Source organism: Moschus berezovskii, chromosome 11 (genome assembly GCF_049115385.1).
Source record: "Moschus berezovskii isolate FMDL1 chromosome 11, NW_MosBer_1.0, whole genome shotgun sequence".
Taxonomy (NCBI): domain Eukaryota; kingdom Metazoa; phylum Chordata; class Mammalia; order Artiodactyla; family Moschidae; genus Moschus; species Moschus berezovskii.
Genome location: NC_142470.1, coordinates 36346573 through 36367960, shown reverse-complemented (window position 1 = coordinate 36367960; position 21388 = coordinate 36346573). Strand labels below are relative to the sequence as shown.

Sequence of the window (21388 nt, the reverse complement as noted above, 5' to 3'; positions counted from 1 at the left end):
TCTCCTCCTGGTTTGCAAATCTCAGAGAACCATACTAAGCACCTATTAGGACACTGTGCCTGATACCTAAGTATGTAGAGGGTACAAGATCCAGTCTCTGCCCCCAAAGGAGCCCCAGCCAATGGTGGACATAGGAACAAAGCATTTTGGTGTGATGTACAAATACCACACCAGAGGTTTACATACCGCCCTGCCATCAGAGGCCAGGGGAAGGGCCTGAGTTCATGGGTGGCTTCCACAAGGAGACAGAAGCCTGAGTTTCAGTCTTGAAGGTGACAGTTGTCTATGAAGAAGAGGGGAGGGCCTTCCTGGTGGAAAGCGCCCCTGGGGGAGCCAGGGCCTGTAGGAGCTGAGGCAAGCCCTGGCCCTGAGACTGCAGCCTCACCTCCCAGACGCATTTTGCTCCTTCTGGAGACGGTGTGATGAGGAGAGAAACGAACAGGGAGGCAGGGAGAGCAGAGGGAAGTCTGTTGAGGTCATCCGGGCAAGAGTCAAGTGGGGCTAGACCAGGGCAGGGGACACATGGTTGATCCGTTTGGGAGGTAGAGTCAGCGTGTCTGGAGGACTGAGAGGATGGGGGATGGGGGGCAGACGATACCAGGAGGACAGTGAGCCAGGGGCTGAGGAAGCCAGGACAGTGGGTGACAGCTCCTGTCCCAAGGAGCCTGACTGGGAAGGACAGGCAAGTATAACAGGGAGGGGGCTCCTGACTTGAGAGGTTTCCCAGTCTGGTTCTGAGTGCCCGTGGGGGTGGGTGACTGAGGTGGGCCAGAGCACGAGCATGGACTGTGGGTTGTGCTGGGGCAAGAGTCTCAGCCTCACCATGAAATGGAGGCTCACGCCCAGCTCTGAGGCCTGGGGGTATTTAGTAGGATTTTCACATGGAAATGTGTGACACATCCGCGCTGGGGCAGCTACACGCCAGAGGTGTCGGCCAGCCAGCCTCTCGCTTTTTCCCGTCTTCATCCTTCTCTCCCACCCCCCAGCCCACCTGCCTATCTTCCTTCCTTTCTACCTCTCCAGGGTCCCACATCCTTCCCAGCCCTCCTCCTCCCCCAGCTTCCCACACACACACACACACACACACACACGCACGTATATGCACACACACGGATGGTCCATAAAATCATTTGTCTCATTTGTCAAGCACAGCCCACAGCTCCTGACAGCAGCTCTCACATGGTTCGCTTGTTTCTCAGACATGGCGCGCAGGAGGTCCCAGATAGCAGCTGCAGCCAGCCAAGCCCGCCCACAGACCTGGCCGCAGCTGTTCCTGATGGCCTCTGTCCCTGACACTCATTTCCTCACCTGGCTCCAGAGACCAGCGAGTGCAGCTGGATCATACCATCATTCAGATCCACCCGCAGCCATGAAGCACCTACTGCGTGCTCGGCTCTGAGCCAGGGAAAGCTTGTGGTGTCCACTTGTCTGTCTGGAGCCGCAGACCTTGTAGAGAGGGCTGAGCCTCTGGTCTTTACAAAAACTGCAGAGCAGAAAAGTTCAATAACAGTTCACAATGCCAGGATAGTTCTAGACAAGGGTACAGGAGAGTCGCAGGCATGACTCCTTGCCAGGGTAATTGTGCAGAAAGCCATCGCCCTAGAGAGCATAGAGCAGGGCAAGTCAGAGTGCGGGCCTAGGGGGTGCATGAAGCAAAGATCCATGAGCCACAGGCAGAATGAAGCTTGGGTTCTACCTCTCATACACTGTATGACTTTGGAAGTGTGCATTCCCTCTGCTTTAGAGCCTCATCTGTCAAAGGAGGGTTGAGAGGGAGAGGTCACTGAGGTCTCTTCTAGCTCTCGTACTCCTGGGTCAGGAAGGCAGTAAGGAACGAGTGGACAATGGGTCTTACTCATCGGTGCAAAACTGGAATGGAACAGGGACAGCCTCTGCTGCTGACCTGGGTGTCACCTGATGGCTCGCAGGGCCCATCTGGGTCATCCGACTACACAACTGAACAGAGACCTCATGCTGCCAAAGCCCTGCGCACATCCAGCATCTCCGAACACACCCAGCATCTCCACACTCTCAAAGCACCCCAGAGGCTGGATGGATCCACAGGGTGGACTTTACTGTTCTGATTTCCCAGAGGAGGAAACCAAGCCTTAGAAGACAGAGGGACTTGCCCAAAGTCCAGCTAGGTGTTAAAGGCAGAGCCCAGATCGGGTGTAGGAGAGAAATGAGGTGTCCCTGCTTCTCCAAGTGGGGTCCCCTCGCTCCCGCCCCTCCACCATCCCTGGCAACCCCGTGCTGCACACCAGCTGCGCTCTTCTTTCAGGCTCCGGCAGGCAGCCACTTTGATTTGCTGCTAATTCTTTATTTAAAAAAGATTCACAACTCAATTACATCAGGTAACAATAGCTCACAGTCAATAATACAAAACACAAACCCAATAAACATTCATTCTGACCAGGGGACATGGATTTAGATGAAGAAAAACAAAAAAATTACAGCATCAGCTCGTTGAGAACAGTATCCTGTAATTTCCAGTAAATTGGAATCACGGCGAGTCGTTTTCCCCACTTGAGTGGCAGGTATATTAATTTGTTGGCATTTGTCAACCATCAAAATAAGTTGTTTACAAGGGATGGGAAGAAAGCTTCAGAGAGTCAGGCTGAGGTTATTATTCTGGCAGGAGATTGTGTAACGTGATTCATATGATTCGGAGGTCTTCAGAAGCGCCAGGGCTGGCCTGTACTCCCTGTGGAGGTAGATCCAGTGTGAAACTGAATACCCTTGACCCTGGCCCCTCGGCCACACCCTACTCCACCTACTGCCCTGCTCTCTAGAACCCGGGGCTTCATCCAGTCACCCCCTTCTGCCTTCTGGAAGTCACTCCAAGAGAGGAGTGCACAGGCTCACCAGGGGTACATTAAAACAGTTACCATTTGTTACTCACTAGTTACCCTACAGGGGCTGAACTAGGCCCCTTAGCATGTGTGCATGCTAAGTTGCTTCAGTCGTGTCCAACTCTTTGCACCCCTATGGACGGTAGCTTGCCAGGCTCCTCTGTCCATGGGATTCTCCAGGCAAGAATACTGGAGTGGGTTGCCATGCCCTCTTCCAGGGCATCTTCCTGACCCCAGGGATTGAACCAACATCTGCTGTGGCTCCGGTATTGCAGGCAGATTCTTTACTGCTGAGCTACCAGGGAAGCCCCAGGCCCCTTATAAGGGGCATTATCTCATGGAACTCTCTCAACAACCTTTCAAGGTAAGTATTATTATCCCCCTCTTCGAGATGAGGAAACTGGAGCTCAGAGAGGGTATGTAACCTGCTCAAGGTCACAAAGCTGGTGAGGAACAGGGCCAAAACCAGAAGAGGGAAGCAAGGTACCTTGAACATAAAAGTCCAGGAGGCTCTGGCTCTCAAGGTGGCCCAAGTGCAAGGCTGGCACCTGAATGGAGGACGTCTCACCCAGCTCCTGGGTGGGAGATGTCTCACTCAGCACTTGGGTGGGGGATGTCTCACCCAGCTCCTGGCCATGAGGGACAGGGCTGGATCTAGATCCAGAGTTTCAAAGAACAGCAAGGAGAGACAAGTCCTTCTTCAATGAACAGTGCATAAAACTAGAAGAAAACAGAAGAAGGGAAAAGACTAGAGATTTCTTTAGGAAAATTGGAAATACCAAGGGAATATTTCATACAAAGATGGGCACAGTAAAGGACAGAAGTGGTAGAAACCTAGTAGATGCTGAAGAGATCAAGAAGAGATGGAAAGAATAACTGTACAAAATAACATGGAATAACCATCCAAAAAAGATCTTAATGATCCGGATTAGTATGATGGTGTGGCCAGTCACCCAGAGCCAGACATTCTGGAGACTGAAGTCAAGTGGACTTTAGGAAGCACTGCTGTTAATAAAGCTAGTGGATAGGAATTCCAGTAGAGCTACTCAAAACGCTTAAGGATGATGCCATCAAGGTGTTACATTCAATATGTCAGCAAATCTGGAAGACCCAGGAGTGGCCACAGGACTAGAAAAGGTCAATCCTCATCCCAATTCCCTAGAAGGGCAGTACTAAAGAATGTTCTAACCATCAGAGAACTGCCCTCATCTCCCATGCTAATAACGTCATGCTTAAAATCTTGCATGCTAGGCTTCAGCATTATGCAAACCAAGAACTTTCAGGTCTCCAAGCTGGGTTTTGAAAAGGAAGAAGAACCAGAGATCAAATTGCCAACATTCACTGGATCATAGAGAAAGCCAGGGAATTCCAAAAAAACATCTATCCCTGTTTCATCAGCTATGCTAAAGCTTTTGACTGTGTGAATCATAACAAACTGTGGAAAGTTCTTAAAGAAATGGGAGTACCAGACCATCTTACCTGTCTCCTGAGAAACTTGCATTCAGATCAAGAAGCAACAGTTAGAGCCCTTTATGGAAAAACTGGTTCAAGATTGAGAAAAAAGTATGACAGGGCTGTCTGCTGTCACCCTGTTTGTTGAACCTATACACTGAGCACATCATGAGAAATGCCAGGCTGGATGTGTTACAAGCTGGAATCAAGATAGGTGGGAGAAACATCAACAACTTCAAATATGCAGATGATACCACTCTCATGGCAGAAAGCAAAGAGGAGCTAAAGAGCCTCTTGATGAGGGTAAAGGAGGAGAATGAAAGATTTGACTTTAAGACTACATATTAAAAAAAGTAAGATCATAGCATCCGGTCCCATTACTTTGTGGCAAACAGAAGGGGAGGAGGTAGAAGTAATGACAGATTTCATCTTCTTAGGCTCTAAAATCACTGTGGATGGTGATTGCAGCCGTGAAATCAGAAGACAATTGTTTCTTGGCAGGAAAGCTATGACAAACCTAGACAGCATGTTGGAAAGCAGAGGTATTACTCTGCCAACAAAGGTCCTTATAGTTGAGGCTATGGTCTTCCCAGTGGTCACATATGGTTTTGAGAGTTGGACCATTAATAAGGCTGCTGCTGCTGCTTCTGCTAAGTCACTTCAGTCATGTCCGACTCTGTGTGACCCTGTGGACAGCAGCCCACCAGGCTCCTCTGTCCACAGGATTCTCTAGGCAAGAATATTGGGGTGGGTTGCCATTTCCTTCTCCCTCAAGAAGGCTGAGCATTGAAGAATTGATGCTTTTGAACTGTGGTGTTGGAGAAGACTCATGAGAGTCTCTTGGACTGCAAGGAGATCAAACCAGTCAATCCTAAAGGAAATCAGTCCTAAATATTCACCAGAAGGACTGATGCTGAAGCTGAAGCTCCAATACTTTGGCCACCTGATGCAAAGAACTGACTCATTAGAAAAGACCCTGATGCTGGGAAAAATTGAAGGCAGGAGGATAAGGGGTCTACAGAGGACTAGATGATTGGATGGCATCACCAACTCAATGGACATGAGTTTGAGCAAAGCTGTAGGAGATGGTGACGGACAGGGAAGGCTGGCGTGCAGCAGTCCATAGAGTCACAAAGAGTTGAACACGTCTGGGTGACTGAACAAGAGCAACAGCTGTCTGCACCAGCCTGTGCTTTTTTCACTGTGGTACAGCCATCTGGAAGAGATGGACCTTGTAGTAGCTAGAAGCTTCCAAGGGAGTGAATGAAGCTCAGTGGTGGAATTTCGGGCCTTACCAGGCTGACCAGAGAGGCACTATCACCCCTACAAGTGGTCCAAGCAGGTAGCTGCCAGTTCCCCATGTCTAGATGTTAGTCCAGGTGGAAATGTGGGGCTGAGGCCATCACACAGGAAAGCAAAGTCCAGCTGCTGACACCTGGGTGACAAGCTCCCCGGTCTCCCCAGCCCAGAGTCCCATCTTGCACTTGGCAGCAGTTTGCTGTCTTTTCAAATCCACTACTTACCCTCATGAGGGCAGGAGTCCTTGTCCTCAGTTTTTCCTTGGCTAGGGGAAGTTGAGGCTCCAAGAAGTTAACCAAGTTGTCCCAAGTCACACAGCCAACAGAGTGCCCGGATATGACTCAGAACTCAGGGCTTTTTCCATCTACCTCTCTGCCAAGAACTCGGTCAAGACCCAGATGGGGCTGGAGTTCAGACTTGGTTGGGGGCAGGAGAAATAGGAAAGAAGGCTTTCGGGGTGGGGGGAAGTGTCAGGAACAAACAACGTCTAAAATATAAAGCTTTGGCTAAATTTAAACATGTGAGAGAGTTCAGAATGATTCATAATGCATGCAGATTGATGCAAATGACTATGCAAATGAGGCAGAAAGGAGGAGAAGGGTACAGCTCACCTCTCAACCATAGCAGGAGTGGGCAGGGCAAGGACTGCCTCTCGGGCAGCAGTTTTCCAAGCAAACCTCACCTTCAAAACGACTTTCTGAGGCAAACTGCCAAGGCCCTGGGGCCCTGGGGCGGCGAGCTGGACAGATGTGGCCTGTACATGTCCCATCGCTATCTCCACACTCGACTGGGTCTCTGGAACGCCCACCATCCCCACCCCCCGGCCCCAGTCTCTGAGCTAAATGATGCTGCTGCTTTCCTTTCACCAATGAGCCTTCCTTTTCCCTCAGCCTTTTAATCATCCTCACCACCTCTCTGTTTCTAATGGGTTGGGAGCGAGGGTTTGGCAGACAATCTGAGTGAGTCAGGATGGGCTGGTAGCTTCTCAGACCATATAACTCGCAGCAGCGTGCTGGAGAGCAGATGGCCTCCATGAGGGGAAGTGTGGAGCTTTAGACCAGGGTTTGCCTGGTCCAATGAATCCCTCTGTTCCTTGGTTTCCTCATCTGTCAAATGATATTGCTAACAGCTCCTGTGTATGGCTATTGGCTGTTGGATTCGGGGGTTGGGGGGATGCCATATGCATTCACACCTAGCACGTGGTCAGGAATCGGCCCAACTTCCCTCTGCAGACCTCCCAGCCCCCTCTTCCCTACACCAGCCCCCTGACTTTTCTCCCTCTTCATTTCTGCTCACACAAGCCTGACTGCTACCCTCCACCTCTTTCTGCTTGTCTGAGAGTCCTACCCATCCCTCATCTCCATCACAAAGCAGACCTCAAATGCACACCCCGAATACCACCCAAAACCAGCCAGGGCCCCCAGCCCCTCTGCCCCCATGCCTGTCACAGTCATCTGCCCCCTTCCTGGGCCCTGAGCGCCTGACAGCCCTTATTTGCGCAGAGATCTGCCACTCTATCGGGGTTTTCACCCCATTATCTCCTTGTGACGTTGACCCTCCCCATGCCCCTGTACGTTTGGAGAGGAATAAATGGTTCTTCCTTGACAAGGGAAGAATCTGGGACTCTGAGGGGACACACAGCAAGGAAATGGTCCACTCTGGGCATGGAAGCCCAGAGCCCTTTGGTGCTTCCACTTTGCCTCCCCAGTCTCAGCACTCCCACAGGGAGAGTTCTCTGACCATATCTCTGTCTCCCCAGTTTCTTTGTAAGTCCCTGGAGGGCCTGGAGCCCACCTCCCATCTCCTTTTAGGCACCTGCCCTACACCAGTGTGCAACGAGCTCGCCGGGGAGCTGGCCCTGGAGGTAGAACGATGGGCTCAACTCCCCTTCGCTCTCTATGGAGGCCTTGGTTCCTTAACTGCACGGCAGCCATCAGCTGGCCCTCCAGCCTTGTCTCTGCAGAACAGGCCTGAGTTCTGCCTTAGGACAGTCCCCAGGAGCCCCCTCTCCTGCTAGGAACACAGGACATTTCCTAGAATTAAAGGTGGAGAACCCACCACGTGTGCATGTAAACAAAATCACCTTGCAGCACTCCCTCGAAGCTTTTCATAAAAGGCCTTGGATCTGAACATGCGGGGACTCGAAAGCCCCCAAATCCCTCTCCCTGGCAGCCAGTCTCCGGGGAGGAGCATCTAGCGGGCCCGGGAACCGTCTCCACGGCACACTGCTCTTCTCATACGGTTCACCAGTTGCGTTCCTTGTCCCCCATCCTTGCTTGACTCCATCTCAACAGCCTCAGAGGCAGTAGGAATACCCCTGCATCCCCACACTCTGGTTTTATTTGCATCACGATCGGTTGTTTGTTGTCTGCGCACACATGGCTCCAGAAGGATTTACTGGCGAGATGGGAATAAACAGTCTGTGCTCGTAAACACCACTCTCCTCAGTCATTCCATGTGGGACTCCTTGTGTCTAGGGCCCGGGGGGAGACTTTAAAACTTCGTACCAAGTCAATTACTGCTACTCCCATCAGTGAGAATAATAATAAATACTCAGTGAGCGCTTCTTATGTGCCAGCCACAATTCTGAGATGTGACCTCATTGATTTAACCTTCACACACACACGGGCTAGAAGGCAGGTTTTTCTCATCCCCATTTTATAGATGAGGAGCAGGAAAGTTGCTTGTCTAAGGTGGACCACATGAGTCCTTTGATCTTGGACAGGGAGAGAAATCCATAACAGGAAACCCCAGGTATTTGGGACCCCATCTTCGCAACACCCCACCTTCATGCAGACTCTCCCTGTCTTCTCTTCTCTGTCTCCCCCTCCCTCCTCCCTCTCCTTCTCTTGTACCCCTTACTAGTTCTTTATCCTCCTAGCCCTGTGAATGAGGCAATTTCCTGTCCCTCTCTGAACTTGACAGCCCTCTCCTGACAGTAGACAGAGGACCCTCCTTGCTGACCTCGTGGGCTGATGCAGGGGATAGCCCTCCAGCACGAGGGTGGTGTGCTCAGCCTGCTGGGAGCTGTGGGGTGGGCAGGAAGGCAGTCAGTCCAGGAGCCCATGCGCTCTGTCCTGTTGCAGCATCTCTGGCTATGGGGCGGCTGGCGGGAAAGGTGGGAAGAACACCATGATGCGGTCCCACGGCGTGTCTGTGCTGGGCATCTTCAACCTGGAGAAGGACGACACGCTGTACATCCTGGTCGGGCAGCAAGGGGAAGACGCCTGCCCCAGTGTAAGTATCCAGAGCGGGAGTTTCTCCTCCACCTTCCCCAGGACCCAGGCAGGTCCCTCAGGGACACCAACACCAGACACACCCCATCAGGGAGCTCTCGTTCAAAAACGGCAGGACTGATCCCTTGTTCTGCCTGCAAACGCTCCTCCCTTTCCTGGGCCATTTGGGTGCCTGAGAAAGCGGGTGGTGTGGCTTTGGGCGCTGCACATCCCTATGGGAATGGAGGCTGAGGCATGGGTTTCATGAGCAGTCCTTAAAACTGAAGTCCTGAGTTCTGCTGAAATGGGCAAATGGTTGTTTCTGTCAGCACAAGTGCAGGTCAAAAGCCCACTTTCTAAGCTTTCTTGCAAGGGCATAGTTTCTTTTAGCCATATAATTATAAACAGGAAAATGCCAAACCAAACATGTCTTATTCAGCTCGAAATCACAGACTCATAGCCAATATATGTACATAAAACCACAGAAAAAGTTCTGAAGGACACAGATAATGGTGGTTGCTTCTGGAGCGGGGACTGGAATTGAGAATACTTTGTCCATAATGTCTGATATTGTTAGAAAAAGAATGCATTCACATATTATTTGTGGATTAAAATGTTTTTAAGTTTTTTTAAGCATGGAATCAGAGCTGGAATACCATGTAATCCACTTCCCCCCACCCCCACTTCACAGATGAGAAAGTGGAGACCACGGAGGTGAAAGGGCTTGTCCAGAGTCATTCATAATGCTCACAGAGACTCTGCCTCCTGTTTGTGATGCCCCGAACGTGCTGGGGCTTCCGTTTTTACCCCCTTTGTCCCTTTTCCTCTTATAGCACACCACACAACAAGCTGGACTGTCATCCTCTCCAGCCCGAGACAGCCCTTCCTTCTGGTTCCTGATCCCACTGGGGTGTCCAGCTGTCAAACACAGAGCTCCAAGGGCAGCACTTAAGAAAGCCAGTAGTGATCTAAGGTGACCAGCAGGGGGAGGCAGTGGGGACTAACAAAGCGGCAGCCATGCCTCTCGCCTGTGCTGGGGGCGGCAAGACCAGCAGCGCTGGCTGTTCCGCGAGGGAACTCAGCACTCCACAGGGCGAGTCTGCACACTGGGCAGGCCATACCCTCATCTGCTGATGAACTTCTGCACCAGGAGGGTGAGGCCGGGGCAGGGATCCAGCTTCTGGGACCCAGACACAGGGCTCCTTCTCCAGAAATTTATTCAAGAGCTGTTTGGGAAGACAGAAGTGGTAACAAAGGTGATGAGTTCAGTTCCACAGAATAACCTTAGGGCTCCTAAGAATCAGGTCTCAGGCTGGGAGCCAGGGGTAAAGTACGGCGTCCCACCCCCAACCCCACCTTAGAGGGTGAAAACGAAGCAGCAGGAGTAAGCTTCTCAGGTAAGCTTCGTGCCTGAGAAACGCCTGGACCCTTTTATTTAGCAGCTATAATCAAGACTTTCCAACCTGATATAATATATTAAGTCATTAAATTACAAGCTGCTGTAATTTTCACAGGAATTTATTGAGTGCTAATGTTATTCTTTCATCTAAGCAAAAAGATTGCATTGACTTCTGCAAGGGACTTTTACTTGATGGGATCGTAATCAGTTATGTCTTTTCACAACACTTCATCCTTCTTTTTTAATTCAGTTGTAATCTACTTGTTCCTCTGGATTGCTGCATTTTATCATTTTATTAATGAATCTGAAAGTGTTAGTTGCTCAGTCGTATCTGACTCTTTGCGACCCGATGGTCTGTCATGGAATTCTCCAGGCAAGAATACTGGAGAGGCTTGCCATTCCCTTCTCCAGGGGACCTTCCTGATCCAGGGATCGAACCCAGGTCTCCTGCATTACAGGCAGATTCTTCACTGTCTGAGCCACCAGGGAAGCCCCATTAATTAATCTACTTGCTCTTAGACTTTGAGGATGTGCAGGGCAAATTTCAGAGAAACCAGGGACAGAGGGCAGCCCCCTCTGCTGATCGGGTTGGGCATAGCATGGGGGTGGGGAAAGGAATTAGTTTTCTCAGTAGCTCCAGACCTCCACTCCCCGCCGGGGCCCATTTGAGTAAGGGAGAAAACCTTTTACGAGCTCCACCTCAATCTCTGGTCCTCCCTAGGCTGAAAAATGGTGTGTAGAGAGGATCTTCTAGAGAATGAAATGGACCCTAAGAATTAAACTGCAGGTTTTGGCAATTCTGCTGGTGCTGCATGGAGTGGTTCTTCCTGTGTACCTGGCCAACCAGAGCCTGGGATGGGCTCCAGCTGCTGGAACCCTGCCTCCCATCCCACACACACATCCCTCAGTCCCAGTCCTGTGCACTGTAGGTTGTTTAGCAGCATCCCTGGCCTCTACAACCTGTTTAGCAGCATCCTGGGCCAGTATCATCCATCAGAAATGACCATCAAAAATGCCCCCAGACATTTCCAAACATCTCCAGGACAGCAAAACCATCGGTCTACAAGTCAATTCCCAGCACTCCCATCACTCCCAAGGCAGATATTGTGAGGGGTCAGCCCACACTCACCAGCTCCCAAGTCTTTCAAATGTATTCAGGACCTCGCGGAAGTCAGAAAAAGAAAGCAAATCATGGAAAAGTGATCTCTTCCAAATGCTGCTGTGGGCCCAGCAAGCTTCAGACTGAGACTCAAATCAAGTGGACACCTGACCCAGGGCAGTGAGGCATGGCCATGAGTCTGGGCTCTAGGAAATCAAAAGGCCTTCCTTCGGCCCAGTTGCTTCCTCCGGCGATCTCCAGCCATCCGCAGGTTCTGCTCAGCAGAAGAGGGCCTCCTCAAGGGGTGGGGGCCCCCACTGCTGCCAGATGGAGGACAGGAGGAAAAGGAGCTGGGTGGAGGGACGGACCTCCTTAGCACACTGGGCAGCTCCCCAATTTATGGAGGAGGCAGATCCAGGCAGATGGGCCAGCAAATCTCCAGTCAGGAAGCTAGACTGGACCCTGAACTCTGCTCTGCTCTGCCCAGCTGGCAGCACCCTTTTCCATCCCTTGTCCCTGGTTCTGCTCACAGGGAATGCCCCCAGCATCTCAGGGCCTCCCCCAGGTGGCAGTTAGCAGGGTTTCCTTCCAGCAGACTCCATGCCACTCTGCCCCCACCCTGGCCCTGACCAGCACTGCACATACATAGGAGAAATGTCGGCTGTCTACAATAGCAATTCACAGTCTTCCAACCACACTAAATCCACTCTAGAAAATATCAAATTATTTCCATCATTAAATCCAAAATGCCATAAAACAAATTGCATCTCAGCTATTTATCTGGAAATTTCTCTAGTACTCATTCCCGGCACCCCTGAGTGCTTTAGCATAAGGAGTGGCTCGAAATGAATTGCCATGTCCACTGGCTGGTTACACAGCCACATTTGATGAAAATTTGATGTTTTATTGGCCTTTTTTCTATTAAGTGAAAGAAAAGTCGTTTTCCTCTGGGGTCAGACCGAAGTGTAGTGAGTTCATCTCAGCTGCTGTGACCGACAAGCATAGTGGCTCTTCTTGAAACCCCGCCTTCCTTGTTCAGGGATTCCAGGATTCTGGGTCACAGGAATTTCCAGCATGTCCCCAGAGACTCCCAGATTCCTAGGCCTGCATCAGGTGGAATAAAATCTGAGTTTGGCTACCCACTGTGTTTTTTTTCTCTTTACATGATGCTTCAAACTGCACTTCTCAAAAAACTTCAATGGCTTCTCGCTGCTTAGAGAATGAAGTCCACCTCCTTCTCTGTACTTGAGGCCTCTGGCCATGATCTGACTGTTTGGTTTAGTCTCCTCTACCCACTCACATTTGGACTCCCTCCAGCCTTGTCTTAACTCATGGGACCTTTGTCATCCCCTCTTCAGAATCCACAAGGTCCTAACAAGTCCTCCTGAACTGCCTCTCTGTCATAAGATGGATTTTTCTGAGCTGAAGAAACTCCTTACACTTTTCCCCCAAATACCCCCACTTAGCGCCTTCCCTGTGAGTTCCTGCTGATCTCCTCCCCTGCAATGTCATAACTTTCCCCCATTCTCAGTGTTTAAAAAGCTCCACATCCTGCAAGGCCCAACTGTATGCCACCTCCCCCAGGCAGTCCTCCATGCTCAGCAGTCCAGCAACTCCTTCGCTGTCCCTCCTCAACTTCCCATGCGTTTTCTGTCTAAGAGGTCCCTGTGGTCCTTCTCCAATATTTCCCAGAGTGACAGTTAGCCATGTGTATTTTTTGTCTCCTCAACTTGATCATAAGCTATCTGAGAGATGATCAGACCGTATCTTTTAGCATAGAAGTTCTGTCTGCTGGGAGGCAGAGGACCCTGGGCACAAACCTGAGGTGTTTTTGTTTCTCCAGACAAACCGATTAATCCAGAAAGTCTGCATTGGAGAAAACAACGTGATAGAAGAAGAAATCCGCGTGAACAAAAGCGTGCACGAGTGGGCAGGAGGGGGCGGAGGAGGGGGAGGCGCCACCTACGTGTTTAAGGTGAGGTCTGTGCGCTGCTCCCCAGGGCAGGTGCTTTCTCTGCGCCCTGGCTTTGAATCCTCAGGACGGACCTAGGAACCAAGCACCTCGGGTGCTCTTAGCTCCATTTAAAGTTGAGGAAGCGGAGACCCATAGGGATATAAGGTTCCCTGTCTGTCCAGGAAAGGGCAGGCCCTTCTCATGCTGATGTCCCAGCCCGGTTTCACTAGGCAGGCCTTCACCATGCTGCTTCAGAGCCCCAGAGGGTTCCACTGTGCCCTTTTGGGTCCTCAGGTGGACTTTTCTGATATCATCGAAGATAGACAAAGATTTCCTGTTGGGTCCTCCTGCAGGGCCAGCGGTGCTGAGGGCTTAATCTTGAAGCTGTGGGGTCAAAGCAGAGAGCCCTATGTGCAGAGGAAGAAGAGAAGAGAGACCTGCCCTGAGCCCCAGCTCCCAGATCCCTTAGGCTCGAGAGGCGCTTCAGGAAAGGGGCGGTACAAACAACCCCAAAGACTAATCCTCGCCTCCCAGTGTCCATAGACATTTATATCTCCTGATGCTTTTGCTTCATTTACGAACTCGGACTGGTATAGGAGCTGGGGGTTGAAGGGGACAGAAGAGCTCATGGGCTCTTGTAACATGAGATGGGAGCCCTCCAACCACCAAGATGTCACCCACTGCCCAGCAGACATGTTTAAGCATTTAAATAGCTCGGGGGTCTCCAGGGTGGGAGCCCTGCTCGGCTTCTCAATCTCTGAATGTCTCTCCCCTGGCAGATGAAGGATGGCGTGCCGGTGCCTCTGATCATTGCAGCCGGCGGTGGTGGCAGGGCCTATGGGGCCAAGACAGACACGTTCCACCCAGAGAGACTGGAGAATAACTCCTCAGTCCTAGGGCTGAACGGCAATTCTGGAGCTGCAGGTAAATCTCTGTAAGCCCAGCCTCTCCCAGAATGGTCCCCGAGGATTGTGTGAGCTTCACCTTGGCTGGGCGCCATCATACACCTGTGAGCATCTTAGTCACAGGCCCTTGAGATGCTGGGAGCTCTGGATATTGGTACTGGGATCAAAAGAGGAAAGACAGGTCACACCTTGGGGATCCAGAGGCCACCTGGCTGGTATGGGGTTTGGACTTGCAGAAGGTCATTGAGAAAACGAGGCAGGAGGCAGCATTCTGACTGCCAGCCCAACCCTCCCTGGGATTTATCAAATGCAACTAGATATGAGCAGATGGAAGAAATCTGAGCGGGGTCGGCCTCCCAGGTCCCTGTGGTTTGTTTGTACTTCCAGGCCCTGGGCTGCCAGCTCACATGGAAAGAAAATCTCTGTCATGGTAAGGGCTGTCTGCCTCCTTAGTGAGAGCCAGTCACACAGAGATGGGGACAGACTCTGAAGGAGATGAATTCCTTGATGCCTCTGAAGTCAACCATTCATCTTTGTGTTTTCTTTTCTTCACACTCAGACCGAGGGAGGATTTTTGAAGGCATTTAGAGATTTGAGCTTAATTAAAATAAATACTCAAACTTTCTCTTCAACTGAGAGGTGGCTAGAGAAAGAGGAAGCAGAACCAGTCATTGTGTCCACAAGGAATTACCCTGGTGATGTTTACAGCGCCCCTTACGTCGGTCAGCATTTAATAAATTACGAAACATTTCCCCATCTATTATGCATGTTCGTTTCAAAACAGTCCTGTAGGGTTTTCCAGACATATTATTTTCATTTTACAGAAGTGTCAAGAAGTTTATTGAAAGTTATGGGGGTTTCTTTCCCTCAGGATGACCAAACAGTTTCATACTTAATCCATTTTTTAAAACGTTGTTGTTGATGTGTTTTTACTTTTACGCCCATTGTTTTCTTTTCCACACATTTTCTTGAAGGCAGGGATGTGCAGGATGCAAGGGTAGGGTGCTGGGGGCAGGGGAAGGGGGGCAGACTTGGTTTCAGGCCCACCTCATCCTAATTTATTTATTAAGTTCATGGCCCCATGTAGCCACCAGAGCCCACTTCCAGCTAATGAAGCTGAGGGGGCCTTCCCTCCACCATGTGACATAGACAACAGCCTTGACAGGCCCACACCCACTCTCCAGCTGGCAGAGGGAGGCCAGATTCTTGAAGTCCTGCCCCTTCCAGATCAGGCAGATGGTCCCCATGACTTGCCCAGGGCTCTGGTTATCCCTGTTCTATACCCAAGCTTATTCATGACCTTGACCTCAATTCCTGAAACCTGTCTCCCCCTTGCTAGCACCAGACTGAGCCCTGTCTGCAGCTTCCCCTACCTACGCGTCCCTCTGCTGCCCCCTCTGGGTCCAGAAGAACCTTGGCCAGGAGTTCTCCCAAAGAACTGAGACGTGTTCAGGCAGATTAACCCTTACGGTCCCAGCAGACAGAGGCACTGCTATTTCTCTAGGTTCCCAGCCCCCACCTTCTGCTGGAGCAGAAAGGGTTTTGGAGTCTCTGGGAGTAAACTGCCTCATGAAATGTCATATGAAACAATAGGGGGAGACAAAGTGGGAATCCTGGAGTTTCAAGGGCCTCGGGAGAGATGTATTGCGGTCTGCCTGTGGCCTTAAGATAAAGTTGCAATCAAGCTAGCTATGTACAGACCCTTTGCAAGAGTTCAGAGCAGGCCCAGGCGTAGAGAAGCACAGCTCCAGTTGCTGCCCTTGTAGACAGAACATCCCTCTGCCTCCAGCCCTCTTTGCTCCTGACCTTAGAGCAGCAACTTAGACGCCAGCTGGCAAGACCCTGCCTGGACTTCGGGGTGTGAGGCCGTCTGCCTGTGTGTGTGTCTCACAGATGCCCAGCGATCCCTCCACTTGGCGCTTTATACAACATTTCACACACTACCTTTCTCCTTTGATCCTAACGTCCACCCCATAAGGCGAGTCTCGTTATCTCCAAGTTACAGGTGAGGAAACCAAGGCTCAGACCAGGAGGCTCTTGCCTAGTAAACAGTTATAGCCCTTTGGGCTATCTGGTGCCTAATCCAGGATTGCTGCTAGGAATTTCACTGCTGTGACCAAGGTAGGGTTTTGACCTTTGGTCCTTGCTCTTGATGGGATGAGAAGTAGTTAACGACATGAAAGCCAGGAGCTTCAGGAGTTGGCAGGCCCAAAGGGAAGGCAGAGGAACAGATTTAGTGGTCATGCCACCTGTCCCCCCTACTACCCCCGTCGCTTAATGAGCACAGTTTGGGGTTTTGAGCCAGAGGCCTGACAGGAAGCAGGGGTACACAGCCCACTTCCATCTAGACATGCACAGCTGTGGCTGGAGCGGGTCTCCCTCCAGCAAAGGGCAGACGCCTGGTTTTCTAGCCATGGACTCTGAAGGCCCCACTGAAGACAAACCCCCTGGGCGCTGGATAGGGACAAGCACCCCTGGAAGACACCGAGTCCTGCGTTCTTTGCCAGACCCAACAGCTGCCCGATCCAGCCGGAATCCTCACTTAGGCATTTCTCTGTCTCTGCCTACAGGTGGTGGAGGTGGCTGGAGTGATAACACTTCCTTGCTCTGGTCTGGAAAATCTTTGCTGGAAGGTGCCACCGGAGGACATTCCTGCCCCCAGGCCATGAAGAAGTGGGGGTGGGAGACAAGAGGGGGTTTCGGAGGGGGTGGAGGGGGGTGCTCCTCCGGTGGAGGAGGCGGAGGATATATAGGTAAAGATGATTCGTGTTCAAGGTGTCACTCCCTTCCCTCTTAGTCCTAGGCACCTCCCTTCCCTGTCCTCTCCCCAGCCCTCACCTGCCCGCCCCTGGCCTGCCCCACGTGTGGACTGTGATGTGACCATGCACGCCTTCCTCCCAGCCCGCCAAAGGAGCCAGAGGTAGGGTGCTGGCTCCCGAGCCAGCATCCTGCTTCGAGGTTTCGGCAGGACAGCATCAAGATCCCAGTGACTCTTGATCTCCCCCAAAGCTGATGATAAAGGGGCCTTGGCTTCCCAGACTCCTCTCTGAGCCACCGCCAAGGATGCATGAGAACCCTGGAGGCAAGACTCCTCCCTTTGAATGGCCTGGCCAGAGTCCTTGCCAAGCCAGCTCCCCAAGGGCCTGGTTTGCAGCTTCTGGCCTCAGGGACTCCCTACTCTCCCTTCCCTACCCCAGCCCACCAGCTTCCAGAAGGGGCACCATTCCCCATGATGATGGGGGCTACTCCTGAGAGCAGCCATGGGCAATCCCAGCCCAGCCCTTCAGCACACAGCTGACCCCTGGCCCTGGCTCTCCTCTGAGCTTCGGATTAGAGCAGAAGAGCCTTCAGAAGCTGAGAGGCTGGGATATGATGGCTCCAGTGCCCCCCCAGATTAGGACACGATGCATGCACGTGCTGTGATGTGCTGTCTGTGTTTTGCTTTAAGGCTGTGTGTAAGATGCTTGTGTTAACTGGATGCTCTTCTTTTCCAAGCCCTGGGTGGGTGGGAGGAGCCCAAGGCGGGGAGCCCAAAGATAACCCAAGCCCCGCTGAAAGGAGGGACAGGAGCCTAAAGGCACAGGGGCCCATGCCCCTGCCCCAATCCTCACCGGATGGGACAGGAGCGCCACCCCCCCAGGCAGTCCTGGAAGAGGAGCCAAGGGTCCCTCCCAGCCTGGGGAGACTAGAACTCTTCTGACTCTTGATTACATGGACTGCTTTCTGGGAGAGCCCAGCAGAGCAGCAGATGTGACCGTGGCCCTGAAGGAGACAGTGGCCCACGCACCCAGGAGCTACTGAACCAAGCCCCAGCTGCATTCTGTGTGCCATGAGCTCCCTTCCCTCCCACTGCCCCGCCCTCGAGGCCCCTCCCTGACCCCGCCGCTCTCCCCGCTGATGCGCACATATATCCAGTCTTAGGCACCCACCTCTCTGTGTTAAACTCCTCTGGTTTGCCACAGGTGGCAACGCAGCCTCAAACAATGACCCCGAGATGGACGGGGAGGACGGGGTTTCCTTCATCAATCCGCTGGGCATCCTGTACACCCCGGCTTTAAAAGGTACCCCCTCTGCCAAGTAGCAGAGCCTGCTTCCCTGGGCCAGTGCTCCCTGCCTCCCAGCTGAAACCCCAGGGCTACTCCGTGAGTCCAGGACACACAGGTGTGATCGTGGGTCCCTTGCAGGCAAGTCTTCCTAGTGGTTGCCTCGCCAAGTTTTCTGGAAATCAGGATGCGTGATCTGATACGTTCACAAAAGAAGACTGACTCCAGGCAGGCCAGCCCTAGGTAAATGCAACAGTGATGGGCCCTGTGCCTGTGGCAGCCAACCTAAGGGTCCTTTGTGTGGACCCTCCCGCCTGCCTGCAGGTCCTCTGAGTTTCACTCACCAGATGCATCAGGGACTCTCCTGCACAGGTGGTGTTTCCAGTGGCAATAGGACGTAGGAACAGGGACCCGCAGCTGAAGATGAAGTGCAGAGCCCAGGGGTGGGGTCCAGGGTGGCCTCTGCCCGAGGCTGACCCTCCCTCCTTGTCACCAGTGATGGAGGGCCACGGGGAAGTCAACATTAAGCATTACCTAAACTGCAGCCACTGCGAGGTGGACGAGTGCCACATGGACCCCGAGAGCCACAAAGTCATCTGCTTCTGCGATCATGGGACTGTGCTGGCCGAGGACGGCGTCTCCTGCATTGGTAAGGGGCTGGGCGGTGGGTGGGCACAGAGCTTGAGCCACAGCTAGTTTCCATGGTTCTGGGACACCTCAAATGCAGCTTTGTAAACTTCCTGACACTGCTGTCTGCCCCCAGCACGGGTACTCGGATGACAGGCAAAGGGACCTGTGTGCGAAAGGTGGGTCATGGCTTGGGAAGGAGTCATAAGTCACCTGGTCCCACCAGTAGCCCAGGATGCGACCCCCACGTCCCCACCAAGGGGCCAGCTCATCTCCACCAGACACCCCAGCACCAAGGACCTCAGTACTCCTAAGACACAGGGTCTCCTGTTGGGGATTTATAGAGCCAGACCCATTCTCCTCCCAACTTCCATCCCTTAGCTCCCTGCTTGTAGTGGCCCTTTGAACACGGCATCTGAAGAGCATGTTGCCTTCCTCCTCCTCAAGTCTCCTCCAGATTAAAGAGCCTATTTATTCCATCCCAGCATCAGAGTCTTTTCCACCTTACGCGACGAGTTGACTCACTGGAAAAGACTCTGATGCTGGGAAAGGTTGGGGGCGGGAGGAGAAGGGGACGACCGAGAGTGAGATGGCTGGATGGCATCACCGACTCTGTGGACATGAGTTTGAGTGAACTCCGGGAGTTGGTGATGGACAGGGAGGCCTGGCGAGCTGTGATTCATGGGGTCGCGGAGAGTCGGACGCGACTGAGCGACTGAACTGAACTGAACTGAACTTATTCCATCGAGTCTATGGGACTCGAGTCTATGTCTCTTCCCCATCCTGTTGCAACTGTCCACGTCCCTTTTGAAATGCCGTGTCCAGGACCAGGCACAGTGCCTGGTGTGGTCAGGACCATCATGCACCCAGCTCTCCCTCCCACGTGCTGGGCCCAGTGCTCTCGTGGATAGAGCATCAGTTCAGCCTCCAGAGTCTAACTGACAGGCACACTCTATCTTTGGGTCATACTGAGTTTGTAGTCCCCTAAGGCACCTGATGGCTTCCCTGGTGGCTCAGAGGGTAAAGCGTGTGCCTGCAATGTGGGAGACCCAGGTTCAATCCCTGGATTGGGAAGATCCCCTGGAGAAGGAAATGGCAACACAATACAGTATTCTTGGAGAATCCCATGGATGGAGGAGCCTAGTAGGCTCCAGTCCATAGGGTCGCAAAGAGTCGGCACGACTGAGGGACTTCACTCACTCACTAAGGCACCTGAGGGGCTTCCCAGGTGATGCTAGTGGTAAAGAACGCACCTGCCAGTGCAGGAGACATAGAGATGTGGGTTCGATTCCTGGGTCAGGAAGATCTCCTGGAGGAGGGTGTGGCAACCCACTCCAGAATTCTTGCCTGGAGAATTCCGTGGACAGAGGAGCCTGCTGGGCTACAGTCCAAAGGGTCGCACAAAGTCCTACATGACTGAAGCGCCTTCGCATGCATACCCACAAGGCACCTGAATCGCTTCTACAGCCCCTATTAGCTTACTTTCCATCCTCATCCTGTCGTGCGCAGTTGATGTTTCAGATCAGTGTCAAGACTGTGATATTTATCCCTGTTACACAGTGCCTCTCCACAAAAGCTGTTAACAGTTGTAAAACCAGGATGATACTGCTTCACGCCCTCATCCTCTGAGAAGGCTGGCAGTCTGTGGGTCCGGGGCTGGGAAGGGTCTTTCTGACACGGGGGCAGCTCAGAGAAGAGTCAATGTGGTCATACGTGCCCCATGGGGACTGTCTTCCAGTGTCGCCCACCCCGGAGCCCCACCTGCCACTCTCGCTGATTCTGTCCGTCGTGACCTCTGCCCTGGTGGCTGCCCTCGTCCTGGCTTTCTCCGGCATCATGATAGGTGAGTATCCCAGAGCCTCAGCACTTCCAGAGCAGGGCAGGGAAGGAAGATCTGGCAGAATAGAGTGGCATCTCAGGCTGTGCCATCTCAGGCTGAAGGGTCATTCTGGGCGGTGGTAATGAGGGCAGCCCAAGCCAGGCCAAAGCAGAAGCCCCTCTCATTCTTTCTCCAGCACATTCCTGGCTCCTAGGAGCCCTGATTCTGAACCTCAGCCCCCTGTAGAGCCTGCTGGCTGCTTAATGAGGGGTTTTCTTCAGAGAAGAACACCATGGCTAAAGCTTACCACCGCCCCCACTCCCCAGCCTCCTCCAGACCTCAGTTCAGCTCTTATCAGACATGGGCTTGAGCGGACTCTTCTAGTCTGATTCACACCTCCAGCCCACCCTTCCCTACTCCACAGAGAATGCAGAGCTGGTTTCTCAGTGTTTCCCATTAGGCCTGTGAGCCAAGGGGCACTGATCTGCACATCACAGAGAGCCCAGCCAGGCTCTCTCTGCTGGAAATGCCTGGGGAAGGTGGGCAGAGACTTGAGGGGAGGCAGAAGGAAAGGAAAGCAAAAGGCTCCAGGCAGCACTCTGAGGCCAGCCCCATGGGGCCGGGGGAGTCTGGGGGTGGACAGGGATTCCCTGTTCTCAGTGGACCTTTGTGATTCCCATGATGCCATCATGCAAAGAGCAGGACAACAAGAGGTACCTTGTTG

At 52.4% G+C, this 21388-nt stretch overlaps 1 protein-coding gene across 1 annotated transcript in view; it reads left to right on the top strand.

The window, feature by feature from the left end:
• The window catches only part of ALK (ALK receptor tyrosine kinase), a 752669-nt gene that overhangs the window by 700807 nt on the left and 30474 nt on the right, over positions 1-21388 (top strand). The window contains exons 13-19 of the mRNA XM_055400465.2: positions 8690-8840; positions 13160-13291; positions 14050-14194; positions 16746-16928; positions 18138-18236; positions 18715-18867; positions 20584-20688. Of these exons, the coding sequence (XP_055256440.2) occupies positions 8690-8840; positions 13160-13291; positions 14050-14194; positions 16746-16928; positions 18138-18236; positions 18715-18867; positions 20584-20688 (968 nt within the window). The remainder of the gene's footprint in view (positions 1-8689; positions 8841-13159; positions 13292-14049; positions 14195-16745; positions 16929-18137; positions 18237-18714; positions 18868-20583; positions 20689-21388) is intronic.